The 21,781-nt window shown below is 33.3% G+C and overlaps 2 protein-coding genes across 2 annotated transcripts in view; both read right to left on the bottom strand.

Moving 5' to 3' along the window:
* Positions 1-21,781, bottom strand: part of LOC142339436 (UBX domain-containing protein 1-B-like) — a 394,986-nt gene that overhangs the window by 137,888 nt on the left and 235,317 nt on the right. The gene's annotated exons all lie outside the window — the stretch shown is intronic.
* The window catches only part of LOC142340393 (uncharacterized), a 31,187-nt gene continuing 30,790 nt past the window's right edge, over positions 21,385-21,781 (bottom strand). The window contains exon 5 of the mRNA XM_075390971.1: positions 21,385-21,722. Within this exon, the coding sequence (XP_075247086.1) occupies positions 21,385-21,722 (338 nt within the window). The remainder of the gene's footprint in view (positions 21,723-21,781) is intronic.

Raw genomic sequence — 21,781 nt, 5'->3', positions numbered from 1 at the left:
TCTAGGTGTAGCCCAAAAAAACTTATTACCCGGATCTGATTGTCATAATAATTCAGTACTGAATCATGAAAAATCCGTTCTGATTTTTTCTATTTCAAGAATTCTTGACAGGGCATTTTATAGCCTGACAATTGTAAATTTCAGAAACCGTTTCTGTTTTTATTCTTCTCAGACTGAAAAATAGACTGGGTTTGGTCTGCACAGAATGAAATTTTGATGAGTCATGCACTGAACTTTTTCTGGACAGCCTAAAATTCAGACTGAATTTTTTCTGCACATTAAGACGTTCAGCCTATTTCTTGTAAGAAGAAAAACATTGTCTCAACGAAAAAAAGGTTCAAATTAATAGAGTACAGAAGGTGAAATATTCATTCAAAATTGCAGTTTTTGATATAAAATCAGTTATTTGTTCTGCTGAAATATTCAGTTCAAGATGTTATTCAGTTCACTGGACAAGGGAGGGCACGATTGTTTAAGAATAGTCACTGTTCATAAATATTCTCCACTGGATTCTTCACCCGATTCTTTGCTGGAATCTTCACCCGATACTTCGCTGGAATCTTCACCCCATTCTTCCCTAGATTCTTCACTGGTTACCCGAGTTGTGACAGTCCTCAGTTTCATTCACGGAGTTCGGAGGTGGCTGTAGCACGTTCTACCTGCTCCAACAGCCGCCAGGTCGACCATTACCTGCCGTCAAATTCATCAAAGAGATGGGTCTGAACTTTCAGGTGTCACGAATTTGAACGAATTGTACTAAATATGTCCAAATTTGCATCAGATACATCTGAAACAAATGAAACCAGCCAAGAAAAGTGTTGAAGGTGGTGGTGGTGGGGGGATATTTATATTATATATATTATGTTATAGTTATATATAACGATCTGACGAATTATTATTATTATTATTATCATTATTATTATTATTATTATTATAATTATTATTATTATTATTATTATTATTATTATTATTATTATTATTATTATTATTATTATTATTATTATTATTATTATTATTATTATTATTATTACGTTTCTACTGAACTATAAAAAGTGAAATCGTTCAATATTGACGTTGCAGCTCAAATTCTGCGGAGAACTGAAAATCTTGAATGTTACCTCAAAGAGCAATACAAATTGTTGCACCAGTCAACTGGTAAAGAACTGAGAACACTTTCGCTGATACTTCACTACTACCCCCGTCAAAGCAAAAGGTTCGATACAAATATCAAATTTACTCCTTGATCTCGAGGAAATTAACGGGACAGGTGTGAGGTCAATGGCTGAGGCGCCCACCGTTCAAAATCGGTGAAAAGGGTGCAACTGAACGCTTTCCATGGAAAAGTTATTAATATTATTATTATTATTATTATTATTATTATTATTATTATTATTATTATTATTATTATTATTATTATTATTATTATTATTATTATTATTATTATTATTATTATTATTATTATTATTATTATTATTATTATTATTATTATTATTATTATTATTATTATTATTATTATTATTATTATTATTATTATTATTATTATTATTATTATTATTATTATTATTATTATTATTATTATTATTATTATTATTATTATTAAGAAATTCCCCCCACTAGTTCTCATCCGACCCCCCCACCACCACCAGTTCTCAACCACCCCCCCTCTCTCTCTTCTTTGTTTTCCGTTTTCTGTAACGTGTACTTATAGGATTTTACTTGTTTTTTGCCTGATCGTGCGACACGTTTGCCAAAATTTTCGATTTTCGAAAATTTCATTTTTACTATGAATTTATTCTGATCAGAAAAAACAACAAACTCAGAATGTCCAGTGACGATTCATGAAAAAAATGTTTCTGGGTTTTTTCTGCACATAATGCGAGATAAATTTACCCTTAGGTCACTCTGATTCAGGACTGATTTAACGTTTTACCATTGGATTGTAATGAATCAGTACTGAAAGGCTCTGACACTCGGGTCCGGGTACTTAAAGAGCCAGTCTTGATTGATGTTCAGTTTATTGTGATAAAGTGTGACAGTTTTGACAATTAAGGCAAAATTCATGCTATCACTAAAACTCCAGTTTTTTCTTAATTTTTTAAGGTTTTTTTAAGGTTTTTTTTTTATTTTTTTCAATTTTTTTAAATTGAGCATTAATTGAGAGATCTCAAAGGTTTTTATCCCTGTTTATCAAGACTTTAACATAGATTTAAAACAATATGAACCTTGGGTGAAGCGTTAGTTAAAAAAAGGGGAGGGACGGGATACAAACTCATAAAAATCTGTACAAAAATGGCTGAAAGTTTTTCGCAGTTTTCTTTCTGAAGAATCGCATTTTTTGTTTCTTTACACTTTGGAGATATTGACAATACTATAGAATACTTTTTTCAGAAAAAAGTTTTTGTCAAGCAACGGTATTGGCCAAGAATTTTTATTTGCTAATGCGTTGACGCTTAACTAATCACATTGGATGACTTTGCGACTGATATGCTGTCATTATTTGCACTGAGAGTGCTTAGTATACAGTTTTGGTATAGATCCGCTATATTGACTTCAGACTTCTTGATCTTGAATTGAGGTTGAATATCGTCCGTCTCCTTTTTGGATCAAACAGGATTTCTGACATAATTTTTTTTCCAATCTGGTCTACTATCGAGGACTACAATCAATCTTTCTGTCTCCCTTCGATTATGAAGTTTGTCATCGCTGTTGTTATGCTCCAAGTGGCTTTTCCTCACTTTTCTGCAGGAGTTTGTGGTTGAGCGATATCGGAATGACTTTATGTGCCATGACGCACATTACTGAGGCTCCTTGTTATTTATAAATGAGCATCTGTATCATTCTTAGAGCTATAAAGTCAAGTTCATCAATTATTTTTTGCTAAATTAGCTACTGGTGCAAAAACAAATTAATTCATTGTTATTTTTGAGGCAATAGGCCCTCCAGAAAGAATGTTTATTAACTTTATTTCGATTTGGCGGCTCCAATCATACAGTATCATAGATAACTCATACAATAGACAAAAACTAGTTTTCCAGTTTTAGTTGCATTATCATTTCTGAGCATATATTTGCATTTTTAGTGGCATTGCCTTTGAGTTCTTTATGTTTTTGATCTAAATGGGACCTTCGACGGACAGGAAACCTTCTCGTCCACCATCTCAAAACAGTTTGAACCGTTCTTTTTGTTGTTTTTGCGACAATAAAAATAGGAAAATCTAAAGCACCAAAGCAACCAACATTTTTACAGAAAATATAAACATGATTTCTACAGTTTTTCACTTCTTACATCAATATAGTCATAATGACAAAGAATATTCCTATTTGGCAATAGTTGGAGTCAGCCCCTCCAAAATTGTTCTTTAGCGGAGAAAAAACACGAGATGCTTGCATATAGATGAGTTATAAAAAACTATTTTTTAATGGTTTTTAATGATTATTTTTTTTATTTTTTTTTGATGTACCATTCTAAGCTCTACTGGAGAAACTGGCATTATAGAATGTTAATAGTTTCATTTCTAAAAGTTCACCCACGACGCAATTCATATTTCGAAAGGCCACATAAATTGTACAATATGTTCTCCTGAAACAAGAAATAGAAAAAAACCATTTGGTTATGTCAAAATAATGGGTCACAAAATGGCTCAAATGTGTTTTGTCATTGCACTACCTAAAAGTTGCGCATTAAATAGTTTGATAAATATGTTACATTAATGTTATATTTTTTAACTCTTGTAAAAACTGCCAATTTTTTAAAGAGCTCATTAAACCCTGTCTATGTATCTGCATATGCCTCGCTTATATACGTGTCTGCCAAAACAGGCTTAATAACTTGAGCAGAATCACTTTGATGCCATCTTTCCTCAAACTCAAAAACTGAAATTATATTTTGTAAAAAAATTTTAAGTATCACAAAAAATTAAATTGAAAAACTAATTTAATCTCCTGTTGGATTAATGGGATTACCAATTTATTACGCTGAACTTCTTAAAATCACATTAAGATGCAAAATTGTTGATTATTTCACAGATTTTGAAAGTTTTGGCCTACTTCTTGCCATTTAAGCGACAATTGAAAACTTCTTGGTCCATATACTTTCTGATGCTATTTTCTCTGCACAGCGCTCTAACAAACAGCAGATTGACGACACAAAACCGACAAGCTGAGATATATAGTAAAAAACCTGGCTCAAATTGTTGTTAAAATAACGGAGAAATGAAAAAATTCTTTGAATGTAATGGCCTAAATTTGTGAAGTACTTCATTACATCACTGAATATGAATTTTGCATTGTTAATAAACAATTGCTTAGTTCAGGTTGAGATCGTAGGACTATGATTTTTTTAGATGTTTCTGCAATACTAACGATTTGAATTTTTTCTCCAACGTACGCTTTATTAATTGTTATCATAATAGCAAGGAATACTTGTCAAAATGATGATTTTTTCATTATATACTTCCCGCTAATATCCACAGTTTTCTTTTTGAAAAATTATACAAAATTAAGAGTGCTGGGAGAAGCTATATTAATTGCACAAATTGTTCTCTGAACAGGTTGTAGCAAAGATTCCAATTAAGTATGTCTAAAAAACGGAGAAAAAACAGATTTTTAATTCTAACCATCGTTTTTAAATTTTATCCACCTATCATTTAGAATTAATCCACTAATTGGCTTTATTGTTCCGACCCCTCTTGAGGGGGGAGGAACTATATACTCAAATGGTTTTTTTTTGTTCAGACAGTTTTGGCCGATCGATGTATTCATCGTAGAGAGTTGAGACTGTAATCATTAGAAACCTTGTCCCGCGTAAAATATGAAATTAAAAAGAATTTTTTGACTTTCGTTTTTTACAGGGAGTTATCGAGGATTAAACTTTTGAGAAAATTGAGTGAATTCCGTTGATTTTATTCACATTTTACGGAACTTTTGACTAAAATTTCGCTCATTTTGCTTAAAAAATGTAATACTTTTTTTATCAAACTAGTGTTGTTGATTTTGTTTTTAGAAGCAATGAATATTGTCGGTTATTTTCATATAATTTTTTGTCAAAAACTCTAAATATTTTGCTAAATATTTCAAAAATCTGACTTTTTTAATCAAAAACAGAATGAAGTAAGTTTCTTTAGTCCACTTTGATTAAATTGGCAGGAAGTACACAAACAAACACCACTAACACAATCCTTGTAGACTGAAAAGGGGGGCTACCTCTTCTTCAACTTCCGTTGCAAGTGCTCCGTAGTTGAAAACTTTGCCGCTTACTGCTTACTTTAATCGTTGATTATCAAAAACGCAGCTTTTAATTTTTATTTTTAATTAAGCAGCAGGACCAGCAGCATTAGCACAGTTAGATTTGGACAAGTATTGGACTGCTACAATCCAAAAATTATTCCGATTGTAATCAGTCGGTCTTCTTTATTGAAAAAAATCTTTTTAATTTATTAATAAAATAACAGAACATTTCAAATCAATGCTCGCTAGTAGTAGGTCCATTTGGCTTCCTAAATAGCTCTAAATTATTGTATCTAATTTATTGCTTGAAATCTTATGGTCGTTTTGAGTTTTAAATATTGGGTTTTTAAATAAATAATGGCTTTTTGAACTTTGCCTCCATTTTTGTTAAATTTGTCGACTTGTAGATTAGTGTCAGCAATTAAAAAACGCTTCTTTTGTCTATTGAGTTCTAATTCTGTCTTCATCGCAGTTTTACACTTTAATTTATTGTTTTCTGGCTTTTAAACTACTAGATTTTTGTTGAAGCTATTTGCACATTTTTTGCGTTTTCTAGTTTTGTCACATTATCACGTTATTGACAGTTCATATATGATAAAATTGGCGTTCAAAATAACACAATCGGAAAAATTTATTTTCTTAAGGATATAGACTCCATTTCAAGGCTTCGACAATATTCTCGAAGAATTAAATTTGAACTTTTTCAATTTTGTCTTTAACTGTCGTTTTTACTTTGTCTATTTAGTAGTATGAAAAATCCTATGACATGACCCGTTGTCAATGGTTTTTCATGGGAAAATAAATGGGCTGATATTCTGATATTAGTTGATAGCTGATGTCTTTCATGACTTTAGAAACAATTGTTTTCCAAAACAAAAAAAAACACTTTTCAACTTCGCAATTTTGTTCCTTTTATTGTCTCTTTGCTAACTAGTCTGATTAATTACTGAACAAATATGACAATATTGTTGTCAAGGGAAGGTCTCATGGTATTGGTGTGACAATATCTAATGTTGTTAATGAATTTTCGATGACTTCACTGCCTTCGACACGGGTTTTGAGAAAAAAAAATAATTTTTAATTTTTGTCATATTTTACGTTCTTTTTGTAGACGTAACATATATTCAGGACAGTTACAGATCTCAAGGGTTTCCTTTGGAAAAATAAACGAACCTTTTTAATTATTCCATTTTAAATTATTGGCTTTCATGTCTCTGGAAATAATTTTTTTTCCGAAAAAAAAAGTTTTACCTAATTTTGCCTTTTCTCCGTTTTTGTCTACCTTTTACCTGGTTTCATTAATGAGAGGTGACATAAAACATTTTTTTTTGTTCAAAGAAGATGCAATTGAACGTATTTTGGGGGGCAAAGTTTGGCTCTACGGCTTCGAAAGCGTTAAAAAAATTGAATAACGTCAGTTCTTAATTTCCGCCTTTAGAAACACTGGTAATAACAAAACTTTGTGATATATTACTTGATTTTTCATTAGAGATGGTTTTCATTACTTTGAAAATAATCGTTTTTTAAAAATAAGCGAATTTTTCAATTTTACTGTTTTTGTTCTTTATTGTCTAATTTGTACCAAGCCGTATTATGGACTGGTCTCATATCTTTTCTGGTGACGTAAAAGTTACTTTGTTTATTTTCAGTTTTATCGGACGCTATTTTGACTTTGTTATTATGTTTGTTTCCTTGAAACGGACATATATTTTTTTGATGTAATTAATGTTTGTTGTTGTTGTTGTTGTTGTTGTTGTTGTCATTGTTGTTTAATTTTGCTGTTCGTTTTGACAGGCTCTCTTAATATTGGCATATCTCATCAATCTAATGCATCATTTTATACTCCACTGAGTTATTTGCTTTGGAGGCTATGTTTTCATTCATACACCAATTTTTTCGCAAACTACATGAATTTTTGGGTTTTTCTATCTGTTCCTCTTTTGGTAGACAATTATGCCAAAATTGTGGATGAGCGGGGTCGGAACGTTATGTGCGATCGTGCATTACCGAGCCTCCTTGTATTTTTGGTACATTAATGTTCAAAAATGTAGTTCTTGCACCAACTGGGAAAATGATCGTGCAGTAATTTCTATATAAAACTTTTTTCTTAATGCTCTAGGATTCTTTTTGATCTTCTAGGCCTCTCTTTTATATATGTCCACCATAACAAGGATATAATATTTGTGTATTGTAGAAGTCGACTGAGAGAACAAATTTCAGCCGATTATTTTTTTTTCAATTCATGCATTTCGGTTTAATTCAAGTTTACCCTGCCAAAAAATTACCAAAAAAATTAATCGAAAAGTATTTGATTTAAAGCATCACATTTCAAAGTTGACCTTCTCAAACTTACATAAACCCTTAGGGTACAATGATTCATGATTGGTTTTGAAAAAACATATCAGCTTTTGCGAAAAATCTCTTCAATTTGATCTGATATATTACCATATCGCCATTTTATTAGGCTTTTGTTAGAATTTTAAAAAATTAAAACTTTTCAAAATTCTCGAAAAATCATTGGCCCATTTCTCAACCACTGAAACACAGTTTTTGTTATCCGTTGTGTTAAATCTTTTGCTTTTTTAGTCACATACCTGCCCTTTCCATCCTTTCAGCACCGGATGTTAGCGGATCTGAGCTAAAAACCTGTACAATAAAGTTGTGGTTGTACACATGTTTTAAGTAACGCCTATTTGAGCGCTGAGTCAATCCCAAGTGAAAGGAAATCTGTGCAAGTCAATCAAAATTGTTTCTAAACCTATTCTCCATGTAAATCCTTAGACATTTCTATGGTACATATCTTCAGCACAATTTGATATAGTCTATTTGAGAATAACAGTTTTTTTGGCATATTTGTTTTATTTCTTACCAAAGAAACATTTCATTTGATGAAGGTCGTTTAATTGGAGCTTTTGGTACCCTGAAAAACTATGGATTGCAGAATTATCAAAATAGACATTTACGGTAACAATGATAAAACAGTCGTTTAAAAAATGGAAGAGCTTTCTCGGAAAAGATATCGTTTTATTCTCATATTATTTGAACATGCTCTTGAACCCATTTTGTGTGATTTGTTAGGTTATGCAATTCAGAAAAATGTGGGCACTGAATTCAGCTGGTCCCAATTAAAAACGTATACAACAAACATATTCTGGGACTGTACACATATTTTAATTTAAAACAATTGTTTCGGAAAAAAGCAAAACAGTGAAAACGCAGATGCTGTCAAATGGGATGACCAAAATAATCAAATCTGCCCAAAAATTCCATTAATTTGTACTTGTTCCTAACTCGGTGCTATTATAGAAAACACAATGGAGGTCCTCAACAAATTTACTGTTGGCATCCTGAGAACTTTTTGGTTGTCTATATAAGAGCAGCAGATTCTCAGCACAATATCTCAATTTATTGTTCCGACCCTCTTGAGGGGGGAGGAACTATATACTCAACTGGGTTTTTTTTTTGTTCCGTGAATTTTCGCCGCTCGATATATTCATCGTAGAGAGTTGAGACTGGTATCATTAGAAAGCTCATCCAGCGTAGAACATGGAATTAAAAAGATTTTTTTAATTTTCGATTTCTACAGAGAGTTATCAAGGTTTAAAGTTCTGAGAAAAGAAGAGTGAATTCACGTTGTTTTTATTCACATTTTCCGGAATTTTTGCCTAAATTTTCGCCAATTTTGCTAAAATTTGTTATAATTTTTAAGAATAGTGTCGTTGATTTTATTTTTGAAGACTAACAAGCATTGTTGATTGTTTTGATTTAATTTTTTTGGTCAAAAAATCTGGATAAACATTTCAAAATTTAGACTTTTTCATCAAAAACAGCACGAAATAAGCTAATTTAGTCCACTTTGATTAAATTTGCCGACAGTACATCCCCAGACAACACTCAAAAAATCTTTGTAGACTCAGAGGGGGGCTATTTCTACTTCAGAGTCCGCTGAGAGTGCACTGTAGTAAAAACCTTGCCGTTTTTTGCCAACTTTACTCGTTGATTATCAAAAATGCAGAATTTATTTTGAGTTTTCAACTAACAAATTATCTATATCTACAACATTCGAAAAATCAGTTATTCCTAATTAACAATAAGTATTATTAGGGCTTGTTTTTGGCCATTCTAGGACTGTTACAATCCAAAAAAAATCGGGTTTTAATCAGTCGGTCTTTTTTTTTTTTTTTAAAAAAAAAGACTTTTTTTTAATAATATAAAACAGAACATATCAAATCAAAGCTCAGGAGTGATAGGTCCAACCGATTTGCTTGTTAAGCAGCTCCAAGCTAATGCATTAAGTTTTTTAATTGAAAATTTATGGTCGGTTCTTTTTTTAAAAATATTTGACCTTTCAATAAATAATGGCTTAATTAATTTTTTCTCTACTTTTTTTCTTAATTTGTACAACTTCCAGCTTAATGTCAGCAAAAAAACGACCACTTCTTCTTTCTACTTATTTAACATTTATTCTCAGTTGCAGTTTTTAGCCTGAAATTATTGTTTTCTGGCTTTGATACCACAAGATTTCAGATTTTTTTTTTTGTTTTGATATTTGCCAGTTTTTCACGTTTTCTAATTTTGTCACATTATCACATTTTTGACGGTTCTCATGTCACCTCATTAGCATTCAGAATAAGGCACAATTGAACATATTAAAATTCTGAAAGATATACATCATCGTTTTAACGGCCTCTACGCCTCTTTCTTGAAATCAATTGAATTTTTTTAATTTTGTCTCTAACTGTCATTTATACTTTGTCATTTCGGTCGTATGAAATTTCCTGTATAGTGATAGCTTTCATTGGCTTTTCATAGAAGAGTAGAAGAACCGATCTTCTGATATTAGTAGATAGCTGATGGCTTTCATGACGATCAAAACAATCGTTTTTTAAAATTTAAAAAAATTTCTTTTTCAATTTCGCAATTTTGTTCTTTTTATATTTCTTTTTGTTACCTAATCTCGTTAGTTAACTGCAGGTCAAATATAACATTATAGGTGTCAAAGGAATAAGAGGGATTGGTGTCTCAAAATCTTTTAAAGAATTTGTTATGACCTTACTGGCTTCGACACCGGTTTTTCACAAAAAAAAAGTAAACTAATGTGATTTTTGTCATATTTGACGTTCTTTTTGTAGATGCAAGAAATATTCTGGATAATTACAGGTCTCGAGGGCTTTTTTTGAATAAACGACCCTATTTAAATAGCTCTTTTGTTATTAATGCCTTTCATGACATTAAATGTAATTTTGTTTCGAAAAAAAAATTACATACTTTAGCACTTCGCTTTTTTGTCTGCTTGTTACTTAGTCTTACTAATGAATAGCCACGTACTAAATTATAGCTGTTTGAAGAAGGCGCAATCAAATGTATTTTGAGTGCCAAAAATTGGCTTGACGGTTTTGACAGCGTTTTCTGGCAAGTTTCAATTGAAATTTTGTTTGTTCTTTGTTGTTCTTTTTAGCCGCTTTAAAAAATGAATAAGGACAGGTCCTAATGCCCTTCTATAGAAGTAGTGGAAATCGTAAATTTGTGGTAATATTAATTGATTCCTAATGGTATTTATTACTTTGAAGTTAACTGTTTCAAAAAAATAAGTTAATCTTTTTACTTTACTGTTTTTGTTCTTTCTTGTATAATTGTTACCAAACCTTTTTATGGACTGGTCACATATGTTTTCTGGGGATTTATAAGTTATTTTTGTTTAGTTTTGGGTTTATCTGACGGCATGTTGATTTTGTTATTAAATTTAATTTTTAAGAGGGACATAAATTTTTTGATGTAATTAATGTTTGTTGTTGTCGTTGTTTGATTTTGCTTTTCGTCTTGACTCGCTTTCTTAATATTGACATATTACAGCAATCTAATGCATCAACTTTTACTCCACTGAGTTATTTGCTTTGGAGGCTATCTTATCGTTGATACAGAATTTGTTGAAAAAGACTTGGGCTTTTTTGGGAATCGCAAAAAGTAATTTTTGGGTTCTATCTGTTCCTCATTTGGTAGACAATTATGCCAAATTTGTGGATGGGCGGGGTCGGAACCTTATGTGCCATCGCACATTACCGAGCCGCCTTGTTTGCTAAGTAGGTAAATGGATGAGCATGTATTTTTCCGATATTAAGTATGCTGGTGGTGACTTTTTGAGCTGATGAGCTGATGAGTAGGAGCTAATGAATAAATTTTACTTTTTGCACAAACTGTTCACATCTCTCAGAAACTAGACAAAAACAGGAAGCGAATCAGAAGAAAGATGTGTTTACGAAAAAGGCTACAATTCAGAAGAAAAAATCCAATATAAGGAAAGTGTCGAATCGCAAGAAAGAACATCCTGCTCAAGAAGACACCAAAGAAAACAAGCACTCTGTGAAAGTCATCATAAAAATAGTGGCAATTGTCGGCACTACTGCTATAATTTTGGGCTCTGCCACTGTATTTTCCTTTCTAAATTTTGTTCACAGTGAGGGTGAAAACAGTAATAATGTTTACGATATCACTCATATGAACAGTGAGAATCAGGAAGATTCTGGAAATCCTGGAAACGACAGCAAAAGTACGACTTCGAACGATACTAGTGGTGAAAATAACGGAAATAATCGAAATTCTGTCAATGGTTCTGATCTTCACCACGGAAACAACTATAACTCAAACGGAGGAAAGACTTATAACTCATACGGAAATGGCTACGACTCATACGGAAACGGATATGATATATACGGAACTGGATATGATTCTTACGGAAACGGCTATAATTACGATGATTGGTTCAACAGTGGCTATAGCTACTCTTATAGTTATGGTGGTGGTGGGTGGTATTGGCGTTAAACCTCAGACATTATCAGATATTATAAACAGCCCTCTGCGTCTTTACGAAAACAAACCATTTTTCGTATTTATCCTTTTCTCATAATGCGCTATAATACGTAAGAAAATTTTGACCCATGACTTGAGTTAATTTGTAAAATTAAAATTGACTAGTGCTGCGTCATGAAGTCTGTTTATAGCAAATTTCCTGAAAAAAATGTACCGCGATAGATAAATTCCATAAAGCTCAAATTTGCCTTACTCTTTTTGACAAAAAATGAAAATATTTTTTACAGAAAAGTTTCTATAAACACACGTGTAACTTTGGTCTCAAAGATTTAAGATTAGGGGGTAATATTAGGGGTGTAAAACGATGTAACATTAGGGTGCTAATGGGGAGTAATTGGGGGAATTTTGAGGTTTTACCTCCTTTCCAAAAAATAAGGGGTGAGATAAGCGGGTTTATGGGGGTAATGGGGAGCATAGGGATTTCGGATTTTTAGATTTGACCCTCCTCCCCCCCAAAAAAATATCATCCAAAAAGATGTATGATTCAAGGGTAAATTTAGGGGGGGGGGTAAAATGAACTAAGATAAAGGGGTAATGGGGTAATGGGGAGTAGACTCATATAGATGGATCGTCAAGAATGGGGCAAGCATTGATGGCTTAGAGGCTAAGCATAGCCGCCGGAAGATAAAGAGGTAGCGGGTTCAAGACTGTCAGTCCTCGAGCATTGGACTAAAACAATGTAAGAGAAGTGCCTCCAAGCGGGATAATTATCTCCTATTCTTGCATCATTTTAACCCCCAAAACTACCCCCCCATTACCCGATATAATGTTTTGATGGGAATTGGCTAAAAATACCCCCGATTACTGCCCTAATCTTACATCTTTTTTGGGGTAAAAATTTGACACGGGCGATAAAGGCAAATGGCAAAATTCGTTTCTTTCAGAAATTAAGTTTCAACTTTTTCTTTCCATCCTGGGCTGAGGAAATTTGCCAATAAAATAATGGCATCTGGAGTTGACATGTTAGAAAATTTGCCGTAATTTTCTCTCATAATTTTTACGTTGAACGCGTGTCTGTAATTGAGGCAAATTTTCAAGCTAGTTGCCCTTTATATAACATAATTTTGATTTTATATGCGTAGAGCTTGTATAATTTAGAGCTGCTCTTACACTGTTTCAACGTTTTGACCTCTACCTGTAAGATTTTAAACACTGACCTCTTGCTTGTCTGTCGACTCCTCTACCCCTAAACCACGATAATTTTTTTTACCTTAAACACTCTACTCTTTATAAATTGGACTCCGTTTTGCCTGATCTTAGTGTTTTTAATCCTAGATCCTACATGATTTTGCAATAAAAATGCCGTCAATGATACATATTTTTTTATTTTGAAGCGCAGGTCTTGCATACTCTTCGTGTTGTTCTTACCTTGATTAAACATTGTGACCTCGGCATGAGAGACTCGAACCATTGGCCTCCTTTATTGCTGTTTTTTATTCTTCTATCGCACAACTATATGTCTTGAGGTCTCAGGTTAGTTAACGGGGGGCGACCCAACTAGTAGTTACTGAGAGTGTTATAGTCACAACAATAGAACGTCAAAGTCAGGACAATGGTCGCAAGAAAAGTCTTTCAAGGATCTCACCAAAGTCTTATTAGAGACCAAAGTCTAGAAAAGTCTAGACCAAAGTCGCACTAAAATATTTGCAATTGCTGCAACAAAATTAGATCAGAGAAGAACGTCTTGACATTTTCTGGACAATGGTTGCGCAAATGTCTGGGCGAAATTCGCAAAGAATAAATTAGCTACGTTTGTCGGAAGTTTTTTAATGTTTTTTTATTAGCAACTAAGAATTTGATATTGCTATTTTTCCAGGACAAGCTAGATCAAATTGTTGGACTCTATACAAACAATGGGAAGCTCGCTTAGACAGGTATAAAACATAACATTAGTACACGCTCATTTGCAAACCTTTCCTTCTTTTTCAACCTAAGAGTACTAAAATGTTGGTCGCCCGAAAGTCGCGCCAGAGGTCGTGGTCACACTAAAGTTGCACTACAAAATTGGTCGCGTGAATGTCGCGGAAAAAATTTCTGTCGCAATAATTCGCATAAATAATTGATTCGCATGAAATTCTGATCCGAGGCCGTAACCTGGGCAGTTCTCGACAAATATCCTATACATAACATGGGGCTAGGATTTTGCTTCTCGCGTCAAGTGGTGAGAAACGGGAGCTTCTTGCAGTGAGGCCTGTGATTGACACATGAACGGTATCCAACTAGTGGTTGCTGCCGATATAAGCCAGATATTATTATGGAGGCTACCCAGATCTAGGTTTCTCAGACCAAAATGACCTCTGATCAGACCATCTTCGAGCGCAAGAAAGTCTTGAAAATTGTCTAATATCAGTCTGATCAGAGGTCATTATGCTCCCGGTGTGATCAAAGGTAATTTTTGTCTGACCACAACTTTGCTAGAGACTACCTTTTAGGGATCGTGAAGGTGAATTGATGTCGAGATTCGTTGGTGAAACATACGCGTCTTCTATTGGCACTGTTTTTAATCAACTTTTTCTGTTCATTGTGGTAACACTCCAGAAACAAATCGAGCTATCCGTGTTTCAGATAACTGCTGCAATTGACTTGTATGGGTATCAGTTTTTCCATGGCATCAAACTTTCGCTCTATAAACATTTCGTGAACAAACTATTGATTTTTTTCGCTCTGATTATCGTTCGTATAGCCTACCACGATAAATGTGTAAAATAACAGATATGGAAATTTTTATTGATACAAGGTATTCTTAGTGAAATTTTTACCAACAATTAATTTAAATAAATTTTGTTCTTTCAGCTATCTCAGTGTGTTATCTACCATAGCCTAATTTGACAAAGCCCATTTCGATTCTGATTAGTATCGCTGCATTTTGTTAATTCAGGCAGATCATTCCATTTGTTTGAGGAGTCTCGCAGACACAGCCGATCTTCCTCTTCCCCTCTTACACGTTCAGCATCGTTCCAACTAGACAGGGCACTGCATAATGAGATATTGACTACATTAACACCCAGACCGAGAAGCTCATTTTCTGAGAGGAGGGGGATACTTACAAATCGATGTTATAGCGAAAATAATTTAAGAAATGCTTAGAAACGCAGAGAATAATTGTCATCCCAAAAATTTGTAAAAATTGTATATTCAAGAAACGTTTATCCAAACAATCGAAAACATAGGAAACCAAAAAACAAAGTTGGAAGAAATCAGAACGGGTCGCTGAAGGGTCTATCCGAAGAAACAAATGTTGTATTTTCAAATATTTCATTTCACAAAGTGCATTAAAAAATAGATAGTGTCGATGCCAAGCTGAGAGTATCTCTTACGCGCAGTAGAGAGAACCGAAAAGAATTGTTCCCAAGAACTTTTTTTCTAGAATATTAAAATTATTGACTTTTTCTCCTTTACCCTTGAAACTTTGTAAACAATTGTTAAAAGGTTGAAGGCCATAGCGAGGATATTACTCGACTGATTGTGGTTTTTATCACTTGAATATGAGTTAAATTGGGGTACTGTCTTTTTCCAGTTCAAAGATTTTGTGTTCTTTTTTGTGCTCTTATTCTCCAATTTTGATGTTTTTGTAAAACAAATCTGAGTGATGATCTTAATCACGCCGAGCAAAAATATGAATGAGAATTGGTGGCTGGGCATTTTATCTTTCTAAGTTCAAAATAGAGTGAGAAACAGTATTTCAACAACAATTAGTTTTCTCCATGGCAAACGTTCTGTTTACTTGCGTTACTGTTTTTCTTTTAATTTTAATCAGTATTTTTAAGAAAAGATTTTGTATGTCCATTCCTAGTTATTTGAAGGTTTTGTTTTTTGGTTGGTGAATATTCAAGATGCAGATCAAGATTTCTCCTGCTATATTTGTTTATTTTAAAAAATTTGTTTGCAAAATAAGATACTTTTTGAAGACTAATTGAAGTACTGAGACTGCGCGCAGCGTTTTTTGAGTTTGTCGACTTCCACAATCTTTGTTGCAGCCATATAATAACGCGACTAGAGGTTAAACCGTACCTCTTTTATCATTTTCATCACTCTTCTACTAATTTCATGTTTCTAAGTGGGTTTGCAGTTCATTTGTGTAATAATTTTTTTTAGAGAAAACATGATTTATTTCAGTCAATATAGCGACGGTTGCATTTTCAATTATTAAATTGAGATTTTAAACTCTATCTAGTGAACATCAATAGAGATCACGTAAGCTGCATCGATATGGAAAAAAAATGCTTGGATGACCTTGATTTTTTGTAGTATGATTCAGAAATAAGGATGGAATGATGAACTGAGGATAACAAATTTTAAATGCTAAACAAATTAATGATTCAAATTTGGGTCTTGGTAGTCTTCTTATGAGGTGATTTCAACATGTCATATTTTGACTGTTTTCTGAAACCTCCGGCTCTCTTTGAGAATTGATTTCAGCAACATGGACATTCAGGTATACAGAATAAGAGAAAAGCTTTGTGGGTGCGATAACAAGATTAAAATCTCTAGACAAAGACAAATTCAACAAAATCTTTTAAATTTCAGTTCATGCATATTTCGCTTCTGAAACGGTCAAAGTCAATATTTAAATAAAAGGAACACCAGATTTTTTGTTTTCAACTATTTAAAGAACTATTTAATTGATCATCTGGAAACTGTTCAAATTTGGTTAAAAAAACTGTTTCGGTGAGCTCGGATGATTTGGAGCAATTTTATGTGTTTTATTTTAATTAAAGCCCTACTAAACTAAATGAAAAACAGCCCGTATTCCGTGCTTTTTTGGCAAAAAAGTGCCGCTCATTTCTTATATTTAAAAAATGAGTTTTTGAATATACTTGATTTGATTTATATACCACCTCATGACATCACAACGAAAAAATTTGACTACTCTCTCGTTGAAAATCTCCAAATTTAGAAGATACCTTACAAACAAAGAGATAATGAAAAAACAAATATCTCCTATGAGATCTTGAACTGACATCACTGCAATCAACGGATTTGACCGAATTCCGTACAAGTTTAAGTACAGCCCATCGAAAAATGGTAATCAGTTTGTGTGATTCTTGTGAAGAAATGATTTCTTTCATGGTGAACAGACAAATTAAGTCCCAGACAAAATAGTCCTGACCAAAAGAGGCCCTAATAGCAAAAAAATTTCCTGACCAAACAGTCCCAGACAAAATAATACCAAGAAAACAGACAAAACAGTCCCTGACAAAATAGTTCCAATTACACATCGAGTTAAACATAAGCACACCAACAAAGCAACTCCTTAATTTATGCATATGATGCTACGTTACGGAACAAATATTCCGCTCATTACAACATAATTCTTGCCAAATTATATATTTTGAACCAAGCTTTTGGTAGAATCTTAAATGATAGCAATTAAAAGCGATGCATGCAGAAACCTAACTCATAGACGATGACGATTTGTGTTAATTGTTGGTGGATTATATTTACAATTGTTTCAATATATATTCGGGAAAATTTTTGTCTGGCATTTTTTTTCTTTTTAATTGGAATATTTTGTCTGTGACTCTTTTATCTGGGAGTATTTTTCAATTTCGGAGTGTTTAGTCCGGGATTTTTGTGTCTGAAAATGTTGTGTCCTGGTTCCTTCATACCATACACAGCAATTCTATCATTTTGTCAAACTAGAAGAACAGTGATTTTAAAAATTTGTGAACTTAGTTGTTTGGTTTTGTATAAATTATGCTGCGAAACAAAGCCCGTCTTATGGGAAGAAAATTTCCTCGAATATTTACTACGAATTTCACATCAGTCACTGTCAATCATTAACGCAAGCATTTGGAGCAAAATTTAGCTCTGGAACGTCAAATCGATGCAAAAAATTATTACACGACTCTTTGCATTTGACTGAAGGTCTATCAGTAGTTGATCACAGCTCCAAAATGAGACTGTTGATCACAGTCTCATTTTTTAATGACATAATATATTTTAGTAGTTGCACGTCAACAGACTTAATGCAAGTTGTTTTCCTTCAGATAAAATTTTCAGTTTGAAGGAAGAAAAGTCCTACCTTAAACTGCTGTGTACCTATTCGGTTCCCGATTTCGTTTCATATATGTTGCATAGAGTATATCAAAAACCATATGCTTTCTCTTTTCGAAAAGTTCTTAAAGCAACAAGATTTTAGTGTCTTATTTTAATATGAAGTCCTCTGCTAACTACTTTTTGAAAGGTTACCAGCAAAGTAAAGAAATAAATTGTTCAACAAAGAATCACATTAAAATTCCAAAAAATGATTGGCAACAAATGCCTTGGTGATACTGTTAATAACTATTCGAAGTAAATAGAATGAAAATATGTTTTTGAGCCTTTCGGGACTTCTCAAAAATTTTTATTTGATAGATAGAGACCATTTACTTAAAAAATAGATATTTTGGTTTTGTAAAGTTCTCTGCTCGAAAGTTATTTCAGAGATAGATACAAAAAAACCAGAAGATTTTTCTCAAACAAAAACAGTTTACAAGTGATAAAGTGGGAAAACAAACAACTCCAGGCTTAAATAACTACTTCTATTTGCAAGTGATTATTCAGACTGCTAGATTCATAAAATCATTCAATTATTTAGGAGTATAAATGCTATTTCTATGCGAAAAGTTCAGTCATCATACATTTTATAGGTCGTATAAAAGTTATTCTCAACAAAATTGCTTACAAAAAATTTCATGGCGCGTTTAATACTGTACTCTATACTGTATTAATACGAGAGCCGTTACAAATGAACGGATAATTAATCCCGCATTAGAGCGAACGTATTTAGGCGCTAATTAACCAAATAATTTTTTCACCGCGCGCTAAATAAACTAACGCTTGTTAAGACTACCAGTACACAAGTATTTAAACAACTCAATTCGACTTATTTAAATAACACAACTTTTGGCCGGGATCTCCCCGCTTATATCCAGGATAGAAAACGTACATTGTTGAACGTAGGTGGCCTGTAAAACCACAGTTTATTTTGATTTAAATTACTTCTGCTTTTGACAGTTGCAATGCACATCTTTTCCCCCAAGTTCAATAAAGATGAAGCGGATTGTTTCAGGGGAATAGAGTCTCATAAAAAGCCCCCAAAAAACAATAATTGTTGCGGTTTTAGAAGAGGGGAAAGCAGAAAACAGGCGCCTACGAAATCAATAATTGATGCTCTCAGCTTTTTAGATTTAAATTATTTTTTGGAGTTTCAATAATTTTTCCGTGAGATAAAAAAGAGTTAACTCTCTTGCCTTCTCGGCCAATAGGAAAATTAAGAAGCACCTCACTATGAACGTGAGTTTGTGATTCGCTCCCTATTGGCCCAAACGGAGCTGAGGGGGATTTATTGTTTCTCTCAGCGAAGTGGGACGGAATAAAATTAGAGAAACAGAAACAACTTCCAGAAGTCAGCAACAGACAACTGCTTTCATTTTTTCGAAAAATAACTTTAAACTTCGACAAGCAAGTAATCGAACAACATTGTTTAAAAACTTAAACAAATATTTCTAGATTCAATTTTATAAATTTCTTTTCCCGTCAAAACTGAAGAACTACCCAACTGAACGATCACCTTGCAGCTCATCTCGATTTCACCACAACGCAACTGGTAATTAGTAAGCTGTGACTTTATATTTACTCTTTTATAAATTAAATACTTTCAGCCCCCCAACTAATTTAAATTGAGACTTATAGCACAGACAGGTCTTAGGCATATATCTTTGCCTTCAAATTGTTATATCTTTTGTCAAGTTTGACTGGCATACATAAAGAGATCCCGTATTGTGAGATCTGTAGCAGCCCAGCCAAATTTGATAATACTCAACTGTTTATTTGGCAACGAGGGAAATAGAATGTTTTTTTAGTTGAACAATTCTGGGCTTTGTGGGTGGTAGGTGGTTTGCTTTGGCAGAAGAAGAAGATATGGAAGCTGAAGAGACCTCCATAATTTTATTCTGTACTACCAATAACAAAATTGTTCCAAATACATAGCAGTTTTTAATGCCAAAAGAATAAAATACCTAAAAGAGGTAGACTCTATAAAACCAACGGCGTTCACAAAAACCAATGAATTTACTTTCCGGTCAATTGTTACAGAAGAACATTCCATTAAAATAGATAATTGATTTTAACCTTGTTTTCACTGTTACTTTATTTTTCAATCTGTTTTTTGTTTGATTTGTTAAAAAACTACAAACACGCTTTCGTTGTTGCGTACTTAATAATTTTTTTTGTCGAGTTTCAGTATCTTTCACATAAGATATATTACGAATATTATTTCTTATTTAAATTAATTTTGCGGAAATAAATGAATCATATTTTTCCGATGACAATGATTGATATGGCCTCTATAGAGCTGGAACCAGTGATTGCAATTAAGGCTATTGTAGATTTTTTGGTAACCCACATCTTTTCTTTCTCAAGAATTTAAGTATGACAAAAAACGGAAACGTTCAAAAAATATAAACAAATTCAATGTTGTCGATGCCACCTCATAGTGAATGCGGATTTTCAAAATTTTTTCAGTGGTGCCTTAAAACAATCAATAAACATTCAGCTACCACTGGGATGTTGAGATGTGTAAGAAAAGGAAAATAAATTATTAATTTTTCTGATTCTTAATTTCCAACCAATTTTTTTAAAATAAAGTTTTTTTTTGCATAGCATTACCTTTTAAAGCATTTTTTATCCCTTTTTAAAATGTTCAAATAATTATCTCGACATCTAATTCATATGCCGGACTCAAGTTAGATAGTGAAAACCTTCAACTAGAGGCCGCTCTTTATTGTTTTTTAAATAATTTCTTTTATGCGTATCAAATCTTGACTACAATACTTTACCTCTTTCACTGCATTCGCCGCACTGCTTGCATACTTTTGCAAGCCTTTTCGTTCGCAAGTTAAATTTTTGCATGATATGCGGTGATGTGATTTTATAGGTGAACTTTTGTACATTTGCAGTTTTAACCATTCAGTTTTATTTGCAGTTTATGGCGTTAAAAAGTTTCTTTTCATCGCACTCGCCGCAAGATTTTAATGGTTTTAGAGGTGACAACCCAACCCGGGAAGGCGGAAAAGAAGCTTAAAAAAATAGGTAATATCTCGACATAAGCATTTTTTCTACAATTTTCGGAGATCTATTTTGTTTCGGCCCTCATTATTTTTCATGCGACTCAAAAATTGTGTTGTTACCTGCTATGCTACTATGTACGAAATAGCACGTGCGCCTGGGGGCCTATATGTTATATGCCCACTAAGATGAGTGACGGGGAGGGGGGTGACAACTGGATAGATCACTTTTCCACTTTTTGTTATAAAAAAACAATTTCCAGGGAATGCCTGTCTGCCCAGAGAGAGTCATTCTCTCGGAGTACAATTCGGTGGTCTAAACTGACATACACACCATCGTCCACCAGTTTGAATCCCAAGAGCGCTTTGAAAGGATACCACATTTGATGACGTTGATTAGTGACGAGATAGTCGGAAGCGTGGGCCATTTCTTCTGGGTTATCTGGATAAAAAACAGACATAGATCCGCATGCTGTCACCAGGCCTTCAAGGGAGTCCACGGGTCCTTTGACTTTGTAACATTTACCGCGATTGAAGGCCGTCCGTCCGTAGTATTTACGGGTGCACATTTGACTGGCTTCTGGGAACAAAAAACAAGGGGGTTGGCACCAGCAGTGCTTCGCACAGGAAGTGTTCCAA

Source organism: Convolutriloba macropyga, chromosome 5 (assembly GCF_964194025.1).
Source record: "Convolutriloba macropyga chromosome 5, txConMacr16.3, whole genome shotgun sequence".
Taxonomy (NCBI): Eukaryota; Metazoa; Xenacoelomorpha; order Acoela; family Convolutidae; genus Convolutriloba; species Convolutriloba macropyga.
The sequence above is the reverse complement of the archived record's forward strand: the minus strand, read 5'-3'. Positions and strand labels throughout refer to the sequence as shown.